Raw genomic sequence first — 20749 nt, 5'->3', positions numbered from 1 at the left:
TAATATCCCGGTGGGAGGGATGCTGGGGGTGATGGAGTTGCTAGCTGAGTTTGGGGCCTTTTCAGGCTATAAACTAAATTTAGGCAAGAGTGAGGTGTTTGTGGTGCACCCGGAAGACCAGGAGGAAGGAATTGGTAGGCTCCCGCTTAGGAGGGCAGGGGCGAGTTTTAGGTACCTGGGGGTGCAGGTGGCCAGGGACTGGGGGACTCTTCACAGGCATAATTTCACTAGGCTTGTGGATCAGATGGAGGAGGAGTTCAAGAGGTGGGACATGCTGCCATTGTCATTGGCGGGGAGGGTGCAGTCCGTCAAAATGACGGTGCTTCCGAGGTTCTTGTTCCTCTTTCAGTGCCTGCCCATCTTCATCCCCAGGGCCTTCTTTAGGAGAGTGACGAGTAGTATTTTGAGCTTTGTGTGGGCACATGGGAGTGAAGAGGGTTTTCCTGGAGCGAGGGAGGGATAGAGGTGGACTGGCGCTGCCCAACCTTTTGGGGTACTATTGGGCGGCCAATGTGTCAATGGTGCATAAATGGGGGATGGAGGGGGAGGGGTGGCGTGGAAAAGAATGGAGACGGCGTCATGTAGAGGTACGAGCCTGGGTGCCTTGGCAACGGCGCCGTTGCCGCTCTCTCCTAAGGAGGTATACCACGAGCCCGGTGGTGGCGGCGACCCTAAGAATCTGGGGACAGTGGAGACGGCATAGGGGGGAAACAGGGGACTCGATGGAGGCTCCATTAGGTGGAAATCATCGGTTCATCCCAGGGAATACTGATGGGGGATTTAGGGCGTGGCAAAGGGTGGGCATCAGTAAACTGAGGGACCTGTTTATTGGCGGGAGATTTGCGGGCCTGGGGGAACTGGAAGATAAATTTGGGCTCCCCCAAGGGAACATGTTCAGATACTTTCAGGTAAAGGTGTTAGCTAGGCGACGGGTAGAGGAGTTCCCTTTGCTGCCCTCGCGGGGGGCGATGGACAGAGTGCTTTCGGGGGTGTGGGTCGGAGAGGGGAAGGTGTCTGACATCTATACGGTAATGCAGGAGGTGGAGGAGTCATCAGTGGAGGAGCTGAAGGCTAAATGGGAGGGGGAACTTGGGGAGCAGATAGAAGACGGGACTTGGTCGGATGCCTTGGAGAGAGTCAACTCTTCCTCTTCATGTGCGAGGCTTAGTCTCATCCAATTTAAGGTGCTGCACCGGGCCCACATGTCCGGGACTAGGATGAGTAGGTTCTTTGGGGGTGAGGACAGGTGCACCAGGTGTTCGGAGAGTCCGGCGAATCATGCCCATATGTTCTAGGCATGCCCGGCACTGGAAGGATTCTGGAAGCGGGTGGCGGGGACGGTGTCGAGGGTGGTTGGATCCAGGGTCAAACCAGGGTGGGGACTCGCGATTTTTGGAGTTGCGGTAGAGCCGGGAGTGCAGGAGGCGAAAGAGGCCGGTGTCCCGGCCTTTACGTCCCTAGTAGCCCGACGAAGAATCTTGCTGCAGTGGAAGGATGCAAGGCCCCCAAGTGTGGAGACCTGGATCAGTGACATGGCGGGATTTATAAAATTGGAGAGGATCAAATTTGCCCTGAGAGGATCAATACAAGGGTTCTATAAATGGTGGCAGCCTTTTCTGGACTTCCTGGCTCAAAGATAGGTATCTTGGTCAATAGCAGCAGCAACCCGGGAGGGGGGGGGGGGGGGGGGTTTCTTATTGTAGTTTCTATTTTTTTTCCCTATGGTTATGTAACTTAACATTCTGTTAATTTAAGTTGTTAATATATTGTGTTGTTCATTGAGGAGGGGCGAATGTTTATGATTGCTATTATTATTGTTAGTGTTGGTATTTTATCATGGTTCGATGTTGTTGTATAAATACAAAATTTTTCAATAACAATTATTTTTTTTTAAAAATTGGTCTGCCATCTCTTTGTTTCCCATTATGAATTCACCTCATTCTAACTCTTAAGGTCATGGGGCAGAATTCTCCGCAAGGCCTGACGCCGTCGTGAAACCCGGATAGGTTCATGACGGCGTTGGAGGCCGCTCCTTGCCCCCTATTCTCCTCCCCCGGGGGGCTAGGAGGGCCGTGCCGTAAATCTCGGCCGCGGGGCCTTGTCACTGGCGTCAAGGCCCAGCGCGTCACGAATGACACGGCCGGCGCGCCTAATGTCGTCAGCCGCGCATGCGCAGGTTGGCCGGCTCCAACCCGTGCATGCAGGGTTGACGTCACGATGGCTGACGGCTCAAACCCGCGCATGTGCGGTTGCCGTCTTCCCCTCCGCTGCCCCGCAAGACATGGCGGCTTGATCTTTCAGGGCGGCGGAGGGGAAAGAGTGCGTCCCTTTGAGACACCGGCCCGACTATCGGCGGGCACGATCGCGGGCCAGTCCCCTCCCGAGCACGGTCGTGGTGCTCACTCCCCTCTCCGCCACAAAACAGCTTTTGGCACACTGTTCACACCGGCAGCGACCAGGTGTGGTTGCCGCTGGCGTGAACCTGTCGGGAACGGCAGGCCGCTCGGCCCATCCGGGTCAGAGAATCGCGGGTCGCCGTGAAAAACTTGTCACAAAACGAGACACGTCATTTTGTGGGGGGGTGGGAGAATCGCGGGGGGTGCCAGAGCGACCCGGCGTGGGAGCGGAGAATCGCGCCCATGTGGCGATGTCGGCGTTGGACTGGGGTGAGCACAGTAAGAAGTCTTATAACACCAGGTTAAAGTCCAACAGTCCAACTCAGGTGAGGAAGGAGCAGTGCTCCGAAAACTAGTGTTTGAAACAAACCTGTTGGACTTTAACCTGGTGTAGTAAAACTTCTTACTAACTCTTAAGGGACCTACATTTGTCTTCATCAGTCTTTTTCTCTTCACATAGCTATAGAAGCTTTTGCAGTCAGTTTTTATGTTTTCTGCAAGCTTAATCTCGTATTATATTTTCCCCTTCCGAATTAAACTCTTTGTCCACCTCTGCTGAATTTTAAATTTCTCCCAGTCTCAGGCTTGCTGCTTTTTCTGGCCAATTTATATGCCTCCTCTGTGGCTTCAACACTCTCCCGGATTTCCCTTGTTAGCCATGGTTGAGCCACCTTCTCCGTCTTACTCTTGCACCAGACACGGTTTAAACCCCTGAAGTTAAAGAATGCTGCAGCTAAACTAGCTACATATATCGAAGAGGGTATAAAAATAGTAGGGGTAACCATGACTCCAGTGAGTTATAGTCAGCAGTCTGCACAGCCACCATTGATAGTGATATTGAACCAAGGACTGGGTTTAATGGGGCGTGACTGGTTCCAAGAGGTCAACTTGAACTGGCTGGAACTTTTTAAAGAGGGGCAGGGGGGGGGGCTTGCCTGAAGTCATAAAAATACCAAGATGTGCTCCAAGAGGAATTGGGAAAAACAAAGGAATACCAGCAAAATTCCACGTGGACTCAGAACTCTGTGCGGAACGCAGGCTTTGCAGTCAGTTGTAATTCTAGTATGGAGAATGAAGACATTGATTATAGTGCTCTGTATATAATTTGTTTTTATAATAAGCCCATCGTTGTTAGTGGTGGTTGCCAATTATTGCATTTACTACAAGAAGGTTACAGAGGGACAAGGTCATGAAGGGACTTAAACATAAGGATGAGAACTGCAAATTGGATGTTTTGAAGCTTATGGGGCCAATGTACGCCAATGAATATAGGGGACAATGGATGAGTGGGACTTGGTGTGCAATTTGATAGGGCAGCAGAGTATAGAATTAGCGGACATTTAAGGAGGACAACCATAAGTGCATTACAACAGTCAAATATGGAGATAATAAATGCCAGAGTGATAATCTCCATGGCAAATTAGTTGAGGCACAGACAGAGACAGATGGTGTTAAAATTCTTGAAAGGAAAGAAAATGGAGAGATAAATACTTCAAAATTGTGAAAACTCTGACTCAAAACCTTGCCTTTGTAAGGGTAAGGGTACAATGTTTGTGGCGGTTGTCAAACATTACAGTTTTGGTTTCCCAATGTTTAAGTGGATAACATTGCACCTCATCCAGGGCTTACGTTTGAAAGAAATCTGGCAGCACAGAGGCAGTAGAGCGAAGCATTTTACAAATATACAAACATCCAAATTAAGAGGAGTAGGCCATTCGGCCCCCTCGAGCCTGTTCTGCCATTTGACAAGATTATGGCTGATCGGATAGTGGCCTTAACGCAAAAATCCTGTGTACCTCCGATAACGACCAACTTTCTTGTCAATCAAGGATCTAATTCTTTAAAATATTCTAGGCCCTGCCTTCATCGCTCTCTAAGGAAGAGAATTTCACAGACTAACAACGCTGTGAGAAAAAGAATTCCCCTCACATTAGTCTTAACTGGGAGTCTCAGTTGAGGCTTTGAGATTTTGAAACTGTGCCCCCTAGTTTAATCTCTCCCACTCGGGAATACTGCTTTCAACATCCACTCTGCCAAGTCTTCTCAGGACCATATACGTTCCAATAAGATCACCTCTCTATCTTCTAAACTCCAGTGGATACAGGCCCAATGTATCTAACCTTTCCTCATAAGATAACCCCTTCCATCTCAAGAATTAGTCAAGTGAACCTTCTCAGAATGGCTTCTAACACAAACATATCCTTTCTTAAGGAGACCAAAACTACACAGTACTCCAGAACGGTCCCAGCAAAGCCTTGTACAATTTGCAGAAAACCTCCCTAATTTTATAGGCAATGAGAGTTAGACAGTAAGTGAATTAGAAAAAGCCAGACCCCAGAGCCAAATATTTAAGAAACCAGAGTACATGAACCGGATTTATGCTGGCTCACAGGTGCCAAACTCATGGAATCCAACTTTAAACTCAAAAACATCTCAAGAGGAGTTGAGAGGAGAGTCTCAAATTAATTTTCCATTGCTCTGCAGGTTGGAATAAAACGTTTGGCACCTCTCATTGACGGCTTAATCCAGGTATCAAATGGTGTGCGTGAAATTAGTGATATGAGCCAGCAGGTTACCGCTCAATGGGACAACATGATGGTGTATTTTCTCTCCTCAACTCTGTTGTGGCCTTTTGACACAGATAATCAACCCCATCCTCCAACAAAGTCTCACTTCCATTGACAGACCCAAATTACTTAGACCTCAAAAATCCTGCATATTTTAGGGGACAGTTAGTTAGAAAAAAATATATATATTTTTTAATGTTTTTATTCTCCAATTTCACACTTTTGTTCAAAATTTACACCCCACCCACAGACAGTAAACGCTAACAAATAAAAAATTAATCCCCTTAACAATAACAACAATCCCATCCTCCCACTACCCCAAACGGCCCACCTGTCAATACTTGCATCCAATAAAACAAACCCTCCCACGGTGGAAACAAATAACAAAGGAGAAAAAGAAAAAAGGAGTCTGGAACCACCCATGGTCACCATAGAGTCCACTCCCCCCAACGCACCCCCCCCCCCCCACCCACCCCGCACACACTCAACGCCATCCAACATCTGAAAGAGTGCCGTACATGATACCCAAGAGTTGTAAACCCCCCTCCCCCACTCCTCCCGTCCACTACCTCTTGTAAAACTCCTTCCCCCAACCTCTGTTCCTTCCCCCCAACTTTCCACCCCGGCTAGACCACTCAGGCCCTGTTCTGCCAGGCTCCAATGGCCGCAGCCCCTCCCCCCACCTAACTCCCGTTCAACTGCCGGCTTAGACCGGCCAGCGTAGAGGCCCCCGCCCGGGTCCCGTTCCCCCTTGCCCGACCCTAGGAAAGCCCAAAACTCCCCTTTTAGCACACAAGCTCCGCATATGAAATGAAATGAAATGAAATGAAAAGCGCTTATTGTGATTGCCACATTCTGGCGCCTGTCCGGGGAGGCTGGTACGGGAATCAAACCGTGCTGCTGGCCTGCTTGAAAAGCCAGCGATTTAGCCTGGTGAGCTAAACCAGAATATCCACCTAGACCCCAAAGAGCCTTCACTTCGAGTGAAAGTCCCATCACTTCCCTTGTCCAAATATATACAACATCAGCTCCTTTAGCCCATACACCCGCACGCTGTGAAACAATCAAGGAAAAAAAAGAAAATACAGTCATGAGGTTACATCGGCACATGGCCATTTCTCAATTTCTCAGTTCTGCCACAGTCCTTCTGCCTTCGCAAACTCCTCCGCTGCCTCCGCCGTTCCAAAATAAAAGTCCTCGAGCTTGTAAGTCACCCTCAGCTTCGCTGGATATACAATGCCGCACTGCACCTTGCTAATGTACAGTGCCCTCTTCACCCGGTTGAAAGCAGCCCGCCTCCTCGCCAGCTCCACCGTAAAGTCCTGGTATACACGTATACCAGCTCCAGCCCACTGCACCACCAGCCTCTGCTTGGCCCAGCATAGGACCGTCTCCTTCACACTGTACCTACGGAAGCACAGAGTCACTACCCTTGGCGGCACACTCGTCTTTGGTACAGGCCGCCACGACCGATGAGCCCGATCCAGTTCGTATCGGGAGGGATCCTCCCCCTCCCCCAATGGTTTCGTCAGCATCGCAGCCAAATACTCAGTCGGCCTCGGCCCTTCAACTCCTTCGGGCAGCCCCACAATCCTCAAATTCTGTCACCTGGATCTGTTTTCCAGGTCTTCCATTTTTCCTCGCAGATCCTTATTAATCTCCTGCACCTTCCGCATCTCCTTCCCCATTGACGCAAGTTGATCACCATGCTGCAATAATATCTCCTCCACTTCCTTCAGCGCCTCCCCTTGCTCCCGCACCTCTGCCACTGCGCTCGCCACCACTGTCGTAACCGGGGAAATCTCCTCCACCACCAGCACACTCCCTTATCTCCTTCCTTATTGTCTCCATGTATTTTATAAACTGCCTTTCGAATTCCGCAGCCATCACCTTAGTTATTTCTTCAGCCGTAAGCAAGGCGGCCTCCCCTGGTGCTCCAGCCTCCATTTTCCTTGGTGACCCCCGCAGTGACCTTTCTATTCCCCAATGAACTTTCAGCTGTATTCACAGCCGTTTTCTTACTGGACCTCGACATATCCCTTCCCTGTGCTTTTTCCTGGCCTTCACCGCCTTCGCTGCCCCTAGGACCGGGCGTCAATCCCCGACAATGCCGTTCCCGAACGGGAGCCCTCCAACGCGCGGCTGCCTCCTACCCACCGTCACCGGAAGTCAGCCGTCACCGCTTCTTCAATGGCCTTGGTGAGATCTTTTCACAGTTGTTCCCTCTGCTGCTAGAATTCAGCTTTCATAAAGGCCCTCAAGTCAGCTTGAGGCCTTTAAGCTCGCCCTTCCCCCGCCTGCATGCTGGAAGAGGCTTTTCTCTTTGCTGCAGCTTCAGCCAAATCTTTCACTGTTTCGCCGGGTCTGGTAACCAAGAAACATATCATTCCTGGGGGAAAGTACTCCTCCAACATTCACCTACGTCTTTTCATCAAAATTCCACCACATATTGATTAAAAAAAGAGCTCTTTTCTGTAACCTTCGGCAGGACCTGCCTTGTGTGTGACCACTTACTCCATGGTCCACACCGGAAGCCAGTTCAAAAATTATTACTCTTTTTAGAAAATATTTTATTAAGGCATTTATAATTTTAACATTTAAAACAAAGAGATCCAGCTGATCTGGCAAGGTGGGACGGTCTCCCTCTCACTGGCAGGCGTTTAAAATGAAGGTGTTTCCGTGATTTCTGTTTATTTTCCAATGCCTGCATTGTCCTTTCGAAGACATTTTTAAGAGAGATTGAAGGAATGATTACCTCATTCATATGGGGAGGGAGGGTGGCCAGAATTAGAACGGTGCTGCAACAGAGGGGATGGCAATCAGGGTGTTTGGGTTCTCCGAATCGGATGTATTATTACTGAGCGGCGAATGTGGAGATGGTGCAGAGCTGGGTTAGAGGGGTTGATTCCCAGGGGGTCAGATGGAGGAGAGTTTATGTAGGGGGTCAGGATTGAAGGCGATAGCAACAGCGTCGCTACAGATGGCCCCGGAGAAATATTCAGGGAGTCCGGTCATAATAGCTTCATTGAAAATTTGGAGGCAGTTTCGCCAACACTTCGGGTTGGGGGAGGGCTTATGGGAAATGCCAATTCGGGGAACCACAGATTTAAGCCACGGAAGTGGGACGGAAATTTTCGGAAATGGGAGGAGACGGGGATTAAGACACTAAAAGATTTGTTTCTTGGCAGTCGGTTTGCAGGATTGAAGGAGCTGGGAGCGAAGTATGAGCTGGAGCAGGGGGAAATGTTTAGATACATGCAGGTTCGAGACTTTGCCAGGAAGGAGATACAGAGCTTCCTGATGGAGCCGGCCTCCACATTGCTGGAGGAGGTACTGACGGCAGGGGGTCTGGAGAAGGGGGTAGTGTCGGTGGTTTACGGGGCTATTTTGGAAGAGGAGAAGGCACCACTGGAAGGGAGCAAAGCAAAGTGGGAGGAAGAGTTGGGAGAGGGTATGGAGGAGCGGTTCTGGTGTGAGGTGCTCTGGAGTGAACGCCTCCACCTCATACACGAGGTTGGGACTGATACAGCTGAAGGCGGTATATAGAGCACACCTCACAAGGGCGAGGATGAGCCGGTTCTTTGAGGGGGTATAAGATGTGTGTGAATGTTGCCGGGGGGGCCCTGTATATCACGTTCACATGTTTTGGTCCTGTCCAAAGCTAGAGGATTACTGGAAGGAGGTTTTTAGGATAATCTCTAAAGTGGTGCACATGAAACTGGACCCGGGCCCTCGGGAGGCCATATTCGGGGTGTTGGACAAGCCGGGGTTGGAAACGGGTACACAGGCAGATGTTGTAGCCTTTGCCGCATTGATTGCCTGAAGGTGGATCCTGTTGGGATGGAGAGCAACCTCTCCACCCTGTGCCCTGGTGTGGCGGGGGGGATTTGTTGGAATTCTTAACTCTTGAGAAGGTTAAGTTTGAACTGAGGGGAAGAATGGGGGGGGGGGGGGGGTAGGTATTCTACAATTCATGGGCGTTATTAATTATGCACTTTCAAGAATTGGATAACATCAAACATTAGTGTGTGTGTGTGTGTGTGTGTGGGGAGGTTTCGGTAGCGACTGTATGTGTTAATGGGATTGTTGTTATTGATATGGGGATTGACATTATATTCGTTACTGATTATAGTTTGTTGTCGGTGGCTGTAAATGTGGGAGAAAATGTGAAAAAGGAGGAGAATAAAATTTTTTTTTTTTAAAAACAGAGATCCAACACACATAAAAACCCACAATAACGTACCAACTCCCCCCAAGATAAACCTTAACTATCCTGGCCATGTACCTACTCCATCCCAAGGTTTTCCCTTCATTAGATTCCCTACCCTTATTCGTCACTTCCATGCCTCCCCTCCCCCCCTCCCCCCCCCCCCACCCCCTGCTGATGGTCAACTTTCCTTGAAGTCGTCGATAAACGGCTGCCACCTCCGAGTGAACCCCTGTAGTGAGCCCCTTGAAGTGAATTTAATTTTCTCTAGGCTAAGAAACCCTGTCATGTCACTGACCCAAACCCCCGACTTTGGAGGTCCCTCCATCCCAACAGAATCCGTCTCCGGGCCACCAGGGAGGCAAAGGCCAAAACATCGGCACTCTCCCCCAACCGGGCTGCCGGATCTTCCGACACTCCAAATATTGCCAGCTCTGGACTCTGAGTCACCCTCCCTTCCAGGACCTCTGAAATGACATCCGCAAATCCCTGCCAAAATCCCCTCAGCCTTGGACACGCCCAGAATATATTTACCGATTCGCATGACCTTCCCCCGCACCGGTTGTCCACCTCCTCAAAAAACCTGCTCATCAAGGACACGGTCATTTGAGCCCTGTGGACCAACCTGAATTGGATCAGGCTAAGCGTGGCACACGACGAGGATGCATTGACCCTCCTCAGGGCCTCCTCCCATAACCCGACATAACCCCTTACCAGCTTTGACAAAGTCATCGGACTCGAAACGTTAGCTCTTTTCTCTCCCTACAGATACTCCCAGATCTGCTGAGATTTTCCAGCATTTTCTTTCTCGTTTTCCTTCCAGTTCTTCTTCCCACTTCCCCATCACCTCCCGTATTGGAACCCCTTCCCGCTCCATCAGTTCCTTATATATTTCCGAGACCCCGCCCTCCCCGACCCCTGTTTTTGACATCACCTTATCCTGTAGCATCCGCAGTGGGAGACGAGGGAAGCCCGGGACCTGCCTCCGGACAAAATGCCGCACTTGCAAGTACCAGAACCCATTCCCCCCGGCAACTCAAACTCCTCCTCAAGCTCCTCCAAACTCGGAGAAACCCTCCTCAATGAAAAGATCTCCAAATCTCTCAATCCGTGACCGCTGACATCTCCTAAAGCCCCCATTGATCTGTGATTATCACAGATCGGTGACCACACCGACGCCCCCTCCAGTCCCATGTGCTGCCTCCATTGCCCCATACCCTCAGGGCTACCACTATAACTGGACTTGTGGAGTACCGAGCCGGCGAGAACGACAGAGGTGCCGTTAACAAAGCCTTCAGACTCGTGCCCTTGCAAAATGCCTCCTCTATCTTCTCCCACACCGACCCCTTCCCCACTACCCACGTCTTAACCATCGATATATTAGCCAGCCAGAAATAGTTAATAAAGTTCTGAAAAGGGCAGCACGGTGGCACCGTGGATAGTACTGGGACTGCAGCACTGAGGACCCGGGTTCAAATTCTGGCCCTGGGTCAACTGTCCGTGTGGAGTTTGAACACTCTCCCCGTGTCTGCGCGGGTCTCTTCCCTCTTTTTCTCCCCCCCCCCCCCCCCCCCCCCACACACACACACCCAAAAGATGTGCAGGTTAGGTGGATTGGCCATGCTAAATTGCCCCTTGGCATCCAAAAGGTTAGGTGGGGTTACTGAACTACGGGGATAGGGTGGAGGCATGGGCTTAAGTAGGGTGCTCTTTCCAAAGGCCGGTGCGGTCCCAATGGGACGAATGGCCTCCTTCTGCACTGTATGTACATTCTATGATTCCATGAAAGTAACACTGGAGAAACTGTGTAGACACCTAATGGCAACATGAGGACTTCTTCAACATATTGAAATTACGTTTCCAGTTCAGGTGGGAGTTGCCTAAAGTGGTCAAACTATCACTCAAACATCACATGCTAAATGGGCAGGAATCTGGCCTAATGGATTGCTGTGCCACTTTCTGAATGGTTATACTGACTCCATGCTAAGAATTTACGTTACTGTCTCAGGCTCAGAATGGCTAAAATAAACAAGAAAATATTTCATATGTTTGATATCTAAAAACCAGATTTGTTACGTTACATGCAAAGCCACCCTGCGCTCTCCTTTAAGCTCAAATCGTAGTCAAAGATAAAGAAAAACTAAGCACACTTTATGAAAATGTAACCTCCCAGGAAAAGTCTGAAATATTACTGGTTTGATTGTTTTAAATCCATAAAACACGCACTATATCAGTGAAGCATGGGTTAATGCCTATGTCCCTGCTCGATTGTGTGGACAAGCTCATAGCAGGGGCCAGCTAGGCACGTTCCAACAAGGAAGAAAGGAAAAATTACCAAGGAGGATGAGCCACAGGATAATCTTACTTATATCTTCAAGAATGTAATGGGAACAGACAAGATAAACATTACTAGGTTTGACACAGTCAGATTCTGCACAGCATCAAACGTAGAAGAGGGATGATATAAATTCAGTTGAGATTTAACACAGAGGGTGGTGAATGTACAGAGTGGACTGCACTGGAAGAGAAGCAGTGGAGGCTGATTACATCAGCAATCCCGAATGCAGTGAATGTCTTTGTGGCTGGTAAGAGGGAGGAATTGTTGGAGGCTTTCAGGCTGTCCTTCTATCTCTTTAGGACACAGCTCATGTTTGTTGAAACAAGGGAGACAAAGCAACAGTGCAAAATTGACAGGAAACACAAGTATCAAAGTTGGCATTTTTGATTGTAACAAAATAAAACAAATCAACCATGACATACAAATAGTGTCTGCAGGAAGCAACGTACTCCGAGGCAAGGTGATGAACCGATTTGTTGCTGGTGACCAACAATCGCATCACAATTTTCTTTGAAATTCGGCAGCTTTGAGCATGTAGACGGCCAAGGGCACAGAGGGGTCATATGAGTCGTCTCTGATTTGGTGAGGAGAGTCATGTTATTTATTATACCTTTAAGGCAATCCTGCTATTCAACTGTACTGCTCAGAAACTACCCAAGCCTTGTGAACCACTGACTGCTGCGTGATTTACACTTGACTCGAGTTGAACATTAAGTTTTTGTTATGATTCAAATAACCTGATTACTTGGTATCAGTGTGCACAGGCGGTGACTGGTGTCTGACTAAATTAATATGGCAAGTAGTCAATGAATTTGCTCACAATAATGCAGTCAACCGGATATCAAACATGATTTCTAAACAGTGAGAAAAGTATGTTTTTGGTTAAAGTGTGTCTTTCGTGTTACACTAGGCATTTCTCCACAGACACCATTGGATGAATCCTGACAGTCAAGGTTAACATGCTTTGTTTTATCCACTGAGCACCTTACCCAAGAAACCATGATGATCCCAGGTTTGATCCAGGGTCTCCTAAAGTTGGCTGATGCCAGCCAGAATAATGCTAGTGCGATTATTACATTGTTGGAAAGGCAGAAACCACAACCAGAGTCATCATTCCTCATCACTAGGCAGGATCTTGTGTTGGATATAAACATATGAACATCAATATTTTACATTTATTCTACTACAAGCCAAGGCTACTGACAGGAGCTGAGAACAGACTTCAGTACAGAAGTCAAGAGAGGGCAACTGGAGGGTTAGAGTGGGCAGTGACAAGGTAAGGTGGTTAGTTTTCCAGAGGAATCGCCATGGAGGAGGGCAAGAAAGACTGCCATGAGTGATGGGATTGAGGAAAGACAGGAAAAAACAAAAACCCATGGACCACAAATGCAAAGGACATTAATACAAGTCAGGCATAGTTATGGAGCATGTGGAGTTTCTGAAGAAGAGCTAACAAAGTGAGCATTGGTCCTATAGAAAGTGCTTCTGGGGGATTGGTCATGGAAAGTAGGGCTATGCTGGGTGAATTGAACAGGTATTTTGCATTGGTCTTCGCCATAGGGGACAAAAGCAACATCGCAGAAATAGCTGCAAATCAGGAAATGGAAGGGAGGGAAGAACTCAGGAGAATTACAATCACCAGGGAAGTGGTATTGAGTATATTGAGCAAATTATTGGGTCTGCAGGCTGACAAATCCCCTGGTCCAAATGGACTTCACTCTGTGTCTTGAGCGAAGTGGCTAATGAGACAGTTGACGCATTGGTTTTAATTTTTTTAACATCCCAAGATTTGGGGAAAGCTCCATTGGATTGGAAGATAACAAATGTAACTCCTTTATTCAAAAAGGGAGGGAGACAGAAAGCAGGAAACCAAAGGCCAATTACCCTAACATGTCAGGAAAATATTACAAGCGATTAATAAAGATGTTAAAGCAGGGAACTTGGACAAATCAGACAGAGTCAACATGGTTTTGTGGAAGGGAAATTCTGATTACCCAATTTACTAGAGCGCTTTGAAGGTGTCCGTGCTATGGATAAAGGGGAACAAGTGGATATACTGTACTTTGATTTTCAGAAGGCATCTGAAAAAAATACCGCATCAAAAGGTTATTGCGGAAAATAAAAGCTCAGGCTGTAAAGGGAAACATATTCACATGTCTTGAAGATTGGCTAGTTAACAGGCAACAGAGTTGTCATAAATGGGTCTTTATCTGGTTGGCAGGATGTGTCGAGTGCCACAGGGATCTGTGCTGGAGCCTCAAGCTTTTACAATTTACATAAATGACCTGTATGAAGGGACTGAAGGTTTTTGTTGACGACACAAAGATAGGTAGGAAACTAAATTGTGAAGATGACATAAGGAGGCTCTAAAGTGACATAGGTAGGTTAAGTGAGTGGACAAAAATCTGGCAAATGGAGTATAATGTGGGCAAATGTGATTGTGCGTTTATTCCGGGTGCTCCGGTTTTCTCCCACAAGTCCTGAAAGATGTGCTTGTTAGGTGAATTGGACATTCTGAATTCTCCCTCAGTGTACGCAAGCAGGCACCGGAGTAGTTCAGAGTATTGTCTACTAAGTAATGTTTACTCGATGCTGATTTTAGTTTGTCACAGTAAATGCCTCAAAACTTGAAATCTGAGTCCTTTAAGTCGGACACTGGGAATTCAAATTTAAGTCTCCACAAGGATCGTATCAATATAAATGACCAGATCATCGTTCTTATTCATGCTGTTTGAGAGAGCATTGCTGGTTCGGCTGGAGGGAAGTTCGTCGAGCCTAGAAGTGACTAAAGTATGAAAAATGAGTTTCAGGGCCAGAAGTAGTGAGGTGGTGTGCAGAGAAATGTTGTAAAGATAAGAGTGATATGAAAATAATGTACTGCAGATATTGAAAACCTGAAATAAAAATAGAACATGCTTCCGGTGACACGATAGCATGGGGTGGCATGGTAGCACAGTGGATAGCACTGTTGCTTGACAGCTCAAGGGTTCCAGGTTCGATTCCCGGCTTGGGTCGCCATCTATGCGGAGTCTGCACATTCTCCCTGTGTCTGCATGGGTTTCCTCCGGGTGCTCCGACTTCCTCTCACAATCCAAAGATGTGCAGGTTAGGTGGACTGGCCATGCTAAATTGCCCTTAGTGTTCAAAAAGGTTGGTTGTGGTTACTAGGTTACGGGGATAGGGTGGAGGTGTGGGCTTAAGTGGGGTGCTCTTTCCAAGGGCCGATGCAGACTCGATGGGCCGAATGACCTCTGCACTGTAAATTCTATGATTCTATGATGAGCTGGAAACACTCTGGCAGCATCGGTGGAGAGTCAAACAGAGTTTTTCACAATTGAAGGTAGAAATGTTTGGGGTTTATGCCAAAGAAACGGTTTGTGGGAAGGGGCCGGTGGAGAAGAGAAGAACAGAAGAGAAGGTCTGGAATAGGGTGGAGGGCAGAAGAGATTAAATGGCAAAGATGTCATGGAAAAGGGGCAGAGGAAGTGCTAATGGAGTAAACATAGAAACAAAGTATTTGTCCAGAGTGAATGTGAATGACAGAATAATGCAATGTTTTGCAAACTATTTTTTCCAGGAACCCATTTATGCCAGCTCGTTGAGTTTCAGGTCCCACACAGTCTGATCGTTGGGATCCACACCACGGACACCAGGATATAGGTCTATCCTTTTTTTTAAATAAATTTAGAGTACCCAATTCTTTATTTATTTTTTTCCAATGAACTGGCAATTTAGCATGACCAATCCACCTACCTTGCACATCTTTGGGTTGTGGGGGTGAAACCCATGCAAACAAAGGGAGAATGTGCAAACTCCACACGGACAGTGACCCAGGGCCGGGATTCGAACCCAGGTCCTCAGCACTGTAGTCCCATTGCTAACCCCTGCGCCATATGCCGTCCCGGATACCGGTCTATCCTGAGTCAAGGCAGTGTATGGCACACTAACATTTTCTTGTTCCAGGCAAGGGAGGGAAAGATAATCATCTAGTTTTCATGTTATTAATCATACCTGTTCACCTCTGGTGCATTGAATTTATGTCAACATTGAGTGAGGACAGGATCAGACCTGCCTGTGAAGTCCTCATAACTATAAAAGTTAACTGTCCACGGTCACACATGAAGAATAGTTATTCATGAGAAATACTGGAGGGCCACCAACAATTGTGAACCTGATTCACCGTGAGATACTGCCTTGATGAAACAAAGAAGCGAAGACGACGGAGCAGAGGAGAACACAGAGCAGATATCACTGGGAGAGAGCCATATGTGGCTCCTGTAAATAAACCAGCCATAAATCTGAAGGTGGTGATATTAAAATCTTGATTTACAATTGGCTGAAATGCAATTCCATTCCACAATGCAAGTTTATTCAACTTCTAAGTACACTATTGGAAACATGTTAATCAATATGGATGAATGTTGACAGTACAACTGCCCCACAGCCAACTGGTAAACTAACTGTTCTGGTTGTCATTAATCAAACAGATGGACATTGCACAAAGTATTCTCAGCTATTAACTATTATCTCAGATATCCAATTGTGGTATCGTGATGTGCTCATGTCTCCAAATCAGAAGACATGCCATTGCAGTCACTTCAACAACAGAACGTGAAGAACGATACTGAAGCTCATAGACCGACTACACTTGCTCTGACTGTTGAATGGGAGCAGGAGTAATCAATATTTGACATCATGATGCATGCTCGGCTTTCTGTTATCAGTCAAAAGTTGCCACGGCATCAATAATCAGTCCAAATTCAACCACATCCACCAGCCTTCAATCTTTAAAAACATTGCCTGCATATCAGGACAGTATCTCTCGTCCTGATAGGGCATTATATTGGGGAAGTGTTCTGGGTTTTGTAAACCTATAGGACAGGGTGTTAAAGGAACTGGCAGCAGAGCTAATGGATCCATTGGTTATGATATTCCAAAATTCCATGGAGGCAGGAAAGGTTCCAGTGGATTGTAAAAGTACTAACGTAACACCCATATTCAAAAAGGGAGGGAGGCAGAATGTGGGAAATTACAATCCAGTTAGTTTCACATCTGTTGTTGGAAAATTGTGAGAATCAATCATCAAGAACGTAATATCAGAGGGCAGCACGGTGGCACAGTAGTTAGCACTGCTACCTCACTGCACCGAGGTCCCAGGTTCGACCCTGGCTCTGGGTCACTGTTGGAGTGGAATTTGTACATTCTCCCCGTGTTTCCGTGGGTTTCGCCCCACGGCACAAAGATGTGCAAGCTGGGCGGATTGGCCACGCTAAATTACCCCTTAAATTGGAAAAAATGAATTGGGTACTCTTAAATTTATAATAAAAAAAGAATGTAATATCAGGATAATTGGAAAGCCAAAGTGCTAACCATCATCATGGTTTTATGAAGGGCAAGGCATGTTTGACTAATTTGCTTGAGTTCTTCAAAGATGTATCAATCAAAGTGGATAATGGGGATCCTGTAAATGCAGTACATCTGGACTCCGGAAAGCGTTTGATAAGATGCCGAAGGTTGATTCACAAGATGAGATCGCATGGGATTAGGGTAACTTATTAGTTTGGATAGAAGACTGGCTGATGGACAGAAGCAGAGCGTCGGGATAAATGGGTCTTTTTCTGGATGGTAAAATATAACTAGTGGGGTGCCACAGGGTTCGGTACTTGGGCCCCAGCTATTTATAATCTATATTAATGACTTGGATACAGGGATGGAACGTTCCACTGCCAAATTTGCAGATGACACAAAAATAGGTGGGACAGTAAGGCGCAATGAGGAAATAAGAACCATACAAATGGATGTAGATGGGTTAGGAAGTGGGCAAAATGTGGCAGATGGAGTTTAACATGGATAAGTGTGAGGTCATGCATTTTGGTCGATAAAATGGAAAGGCAACTTATTATCTAAATGGGGATAGACTTTGGGGTGCTCCGATGCAGAGGGATTTGGGTGTCCTCATGCATGAGTCACAGAAAACAAGCATGATGGTGCAGCAGATAATAAGGAAAGCAAATGGAATGTTGGCATTCATAGCAAAAGGAATTGATTATAAAGGTAAGGAAATATTGTTGCAACTATACAACGCATGGATAAGACCGCACCTGGAGTATTGTGCACAGTTTTGGTCCCCTTATTTGAGGAAAGATGTAATGACATTGGAGACAGTTCAAAGGAGGTTCACTAGATTGATTCCAGAGATGAGGGGTTTGGCGTATGAGGAGAGATTGAACTGGAAACTATAGGCCGGTGAGCCTCACATCGGTGGACAAAAGTGAGATAATGCATTTTGGTAGGTCTAACGTAAAGGGAAAATATACCGGAATTGTAAAACTCCTAGGAATATAAAAAGCCAGAGAGATCTGGGTGTGCAGGTCTACAGACCTTTGAAGGTGGCAATTCAAGTGGACAAGGTAGTCAAGAAAGCATATGGAATGCTTGCCTTCATTGGACGGGGCATTGAGTATAAAAACTGGCAAGTCATGCTGCAGTTGTATGGAACCTTGGTAAGGCCGCACTTGGAATATTGCGCACAATTCTGGTCGCCACACTACCAGAATGATGTGGAGGCTTTGGAGAGGGTGCAGAGGAGGTTTACCAGGATGTTGCCTGGTCTGGAGGGTGTTAGCTATGTGAAGAGGATGAATAGACTCGGACTGTTTTCATTAGAAAGACAGAGTTTGAGGGGTGACCTGATAGAGGTCTACAAGATTATGAGGGGCATGAATAGAGGGCAGGCACTCTTTCCCAGGGTGGAGGGGTCAGTCACCAGTTGGAACAGGTTTTAGGTCCGTGGGGCAAAGTTTAGAGGGGATGTGCGAGGCAGGTTTTTTACGCAGAGTGGTGAATGCCTGGAACGCGTTGCCAAGGGAGGTCGTGGAAGCAGATACATTAACGGCATTCAGAATGCATCTTGACAAGCACATGGATAGGATGGGTATTGAGGGATATGGCAGAAGGAAGTGCTGAGGGTTTTGGCAAAGGTTGGTATCATGACCGGTACAGGATTGGAGGGCCAGAGGGCCTGTTTGTGTGCTGTATTATTCCTTGTTCTAGTTTCGGCCTATACTCTCTAGAGTTTAGAAGAATGAGGGGAGATCTAATTGAGGTATACAAGATGCTAAAAGTTATGGATAAAGTATTTCTTTCAATAAATTTAGAGTACTCAATTCATTATTTTCCAATTAAGGGCAATTTAGTGTGTTCAATCACCTACCTGCGCATCTTTTGGATTGTGTGGTGACACCCATACAATTACGGGGAGAATGTGCAAACTCCACACGGACAGTGACCCAGAGTCGGGATTGAACCTGGAACCTCGGTGCCGTGAGGCAGCAATGCTAAGCACTGCGCCACCGTGCTGCCCTAGGTATGGATAACGTAGATGTGAAGCTGATTCTTCCTCTTATGGGGCATCCTAAAATGAGAGGTCATAAAGAGGTAGCAAATTTAAAACAGATTTGAGGAAAAAATACTTCTGCCAAAGGGTTGTGAATCTGTGGAATTTGCTACCCCAGAGTGCAGTGGATGCAAAAGCAATGATTAAATTTGAGGAGTTAGACAGATTTTTAATTGGTAATGGGTTGAAGGGTTATGGACAACGGGCAGAACGGTGGAGTTGAGGCCAGGGTGGGATCAGCCATGATCACATTGATGGTGTTCGGCTCAGGAAGCTCAATTGCCTACTCCCGCTCCTAGGTCGTGTGTTCTAGGGAGGAGATGCTCTGATTGATTTCGCAATCCAGCTCTAGGTCTGTAACATTGTAGGTAGCAGATGAGGAACATACCAGCCATGATAGAATGGCGGACCACACCCAATGGGCCAAATGGCCTAAGTCTGCTCATATATCTTATGAACTTACGACAGGATTGCGTGCACTGTACTTAGTCAATTCATTAATGTTTGATACAACACAAAAATGTTGTCGGTATTTGAGATTGGCAAACAGGCAGAGTTTCAAGTCCCTTTTCAGTAGAAAATTATAGAGAAGTTTTATTTGAGGCTTGTGCAAGTTGTTCATTTTATAATTCAGACAAACCAAATCCTTCTCATATTTCGGTTTTGAAATTGAGATTGGATCCCAGTTGGCTGTGTGCCCAGAGAGGGGCGGGGGGGGGGAAGAGTTCCAGATTCCCAGTCTTACCCACAAAAGTTTGGAGCAAATTAGAAACAGTTTCTGTCCCCGACACACAGTATAGCTAGCGCGACCAGGTGGGCCAGTGTTGTTAACTCTGAGCTTCATGTCGAGTCTTGTTAAATTCTTGCTTTTACAGAGGAGCAGCTTCTCCCTAAAAATTACAGAATTGTTACCGGCCGCAGCCTCAGCAACACTGCTGACTCCCACCCACGGCTCATCCACGGGTCACGACCCGTACTTTGGAAAACCCCTGGAATAATGTACAGCACTGTACGAAAGTAAAAACCTGAAAAATAAGATTCAGACCGGCATGTGGCAAACAAAAAAAGAATCAAAACGGGGACAGGGGTTCATTGCCCGAAATCGTTGAACTCCATGTTCAGTCAAGCTGTCCACAATTGAGCTGTCAATTGCTCAGAAGTAAGTGATCTTACTTTTTGGATTGGATATGAGATTGTCATTCAGCTCTGGGATGAACAGGACATCAAGGTTGTGCATTCTCTGGTTAAGACTAAGTGGACAGTGACAATGGAGCAGTCACAGAACACTTTTGGTGAACAAATACGTTTGGTGAGTAGCTCGCTAACAATTGTCATTAAACCTATACACATACAATAACTGCTTAGACAAGGTTCGAGTCGGAAAGTGGCACCACACCTCAGCAAGCACTCAATGCCTTCATGAGGAGGGGGTGGAAAAGTGAAGGAAGATGTTGTAAAAAAAAAAAGACTCTTCTCATACCTGTTCTTTCAGACGTTCCTGTTGTCCCATGATTGCATTTGCATGATGGGGATATTTCTGTTTCAGATGCTCCAAAAAAGCCTCTCTCTTTCTATCCATCTCCGATGGCTGCATTCCCAATATTTCTTTTGAACTCCGAGCTCCACCTACAGTGTGCCTTCGTGGGATGTTTCGAGCAATTTTAGTATTTGAAGCACGGTTATTTCCATTAGCAACGTTTTGCTTTGCTTTAATGTGCTCAGCGTCATCTGATGATGTTACATGCAAATTTGTCTTCCCTTGATCTGAAAAATAAAAGAAACAGAGCTAAAAAATTAAGCAAGGACACTTACATTTTCTCCGGCCACAATGCACTTTGTCTCTTT

General features: G+C 46.8%; 1 protein-coding gene across 8 annotated transcripts in view; it reads right to left on the bottom strand.

The window, feature by feature from the left end:
• The window catches only part of LOC119966444 (sickle tail protein homolog), a 764531-nt gene that overhangs the window by 413671 nt on the left and 330111 nt on the right, over nucleotides 1-20749 (bottom strand). For all 8 annotated transcript variants that reach the window (XM_038798122.1, XM_038798124.1, XM_038798119.1 and 5 more), the window contains exon 2: nucleotides 20385-20668. In XM_038798122.1, the coding sequence (XP_038654050.1) occupies nucleotides 20385-20668 (284 nt within the window). The remainder of the gene's footprint in view (nucleotides 1-20384; nucleotides 20669-20749) is intronic.

The sequence above is a fragment of the Scyliorhinus canicula genome, chromosome 5 (assembly GCF_902713615.1).
Source record: "Scyliorhinus canicula chromosome 5, sScyCan1.1, whole genome shotgun sequence".
Lineage (NCBI taxonomy): Eukaryota > Metazoa > Chordata > Chondrichthyes > Carcharhiniformes > Scyliorhinidae > Scyliorhinus > Scyliorhinus canicula.
Note: the sequence above shows the minus strand (reverse complement) of the source record. Positions and strands in the feature narration are given on the sequence as shown.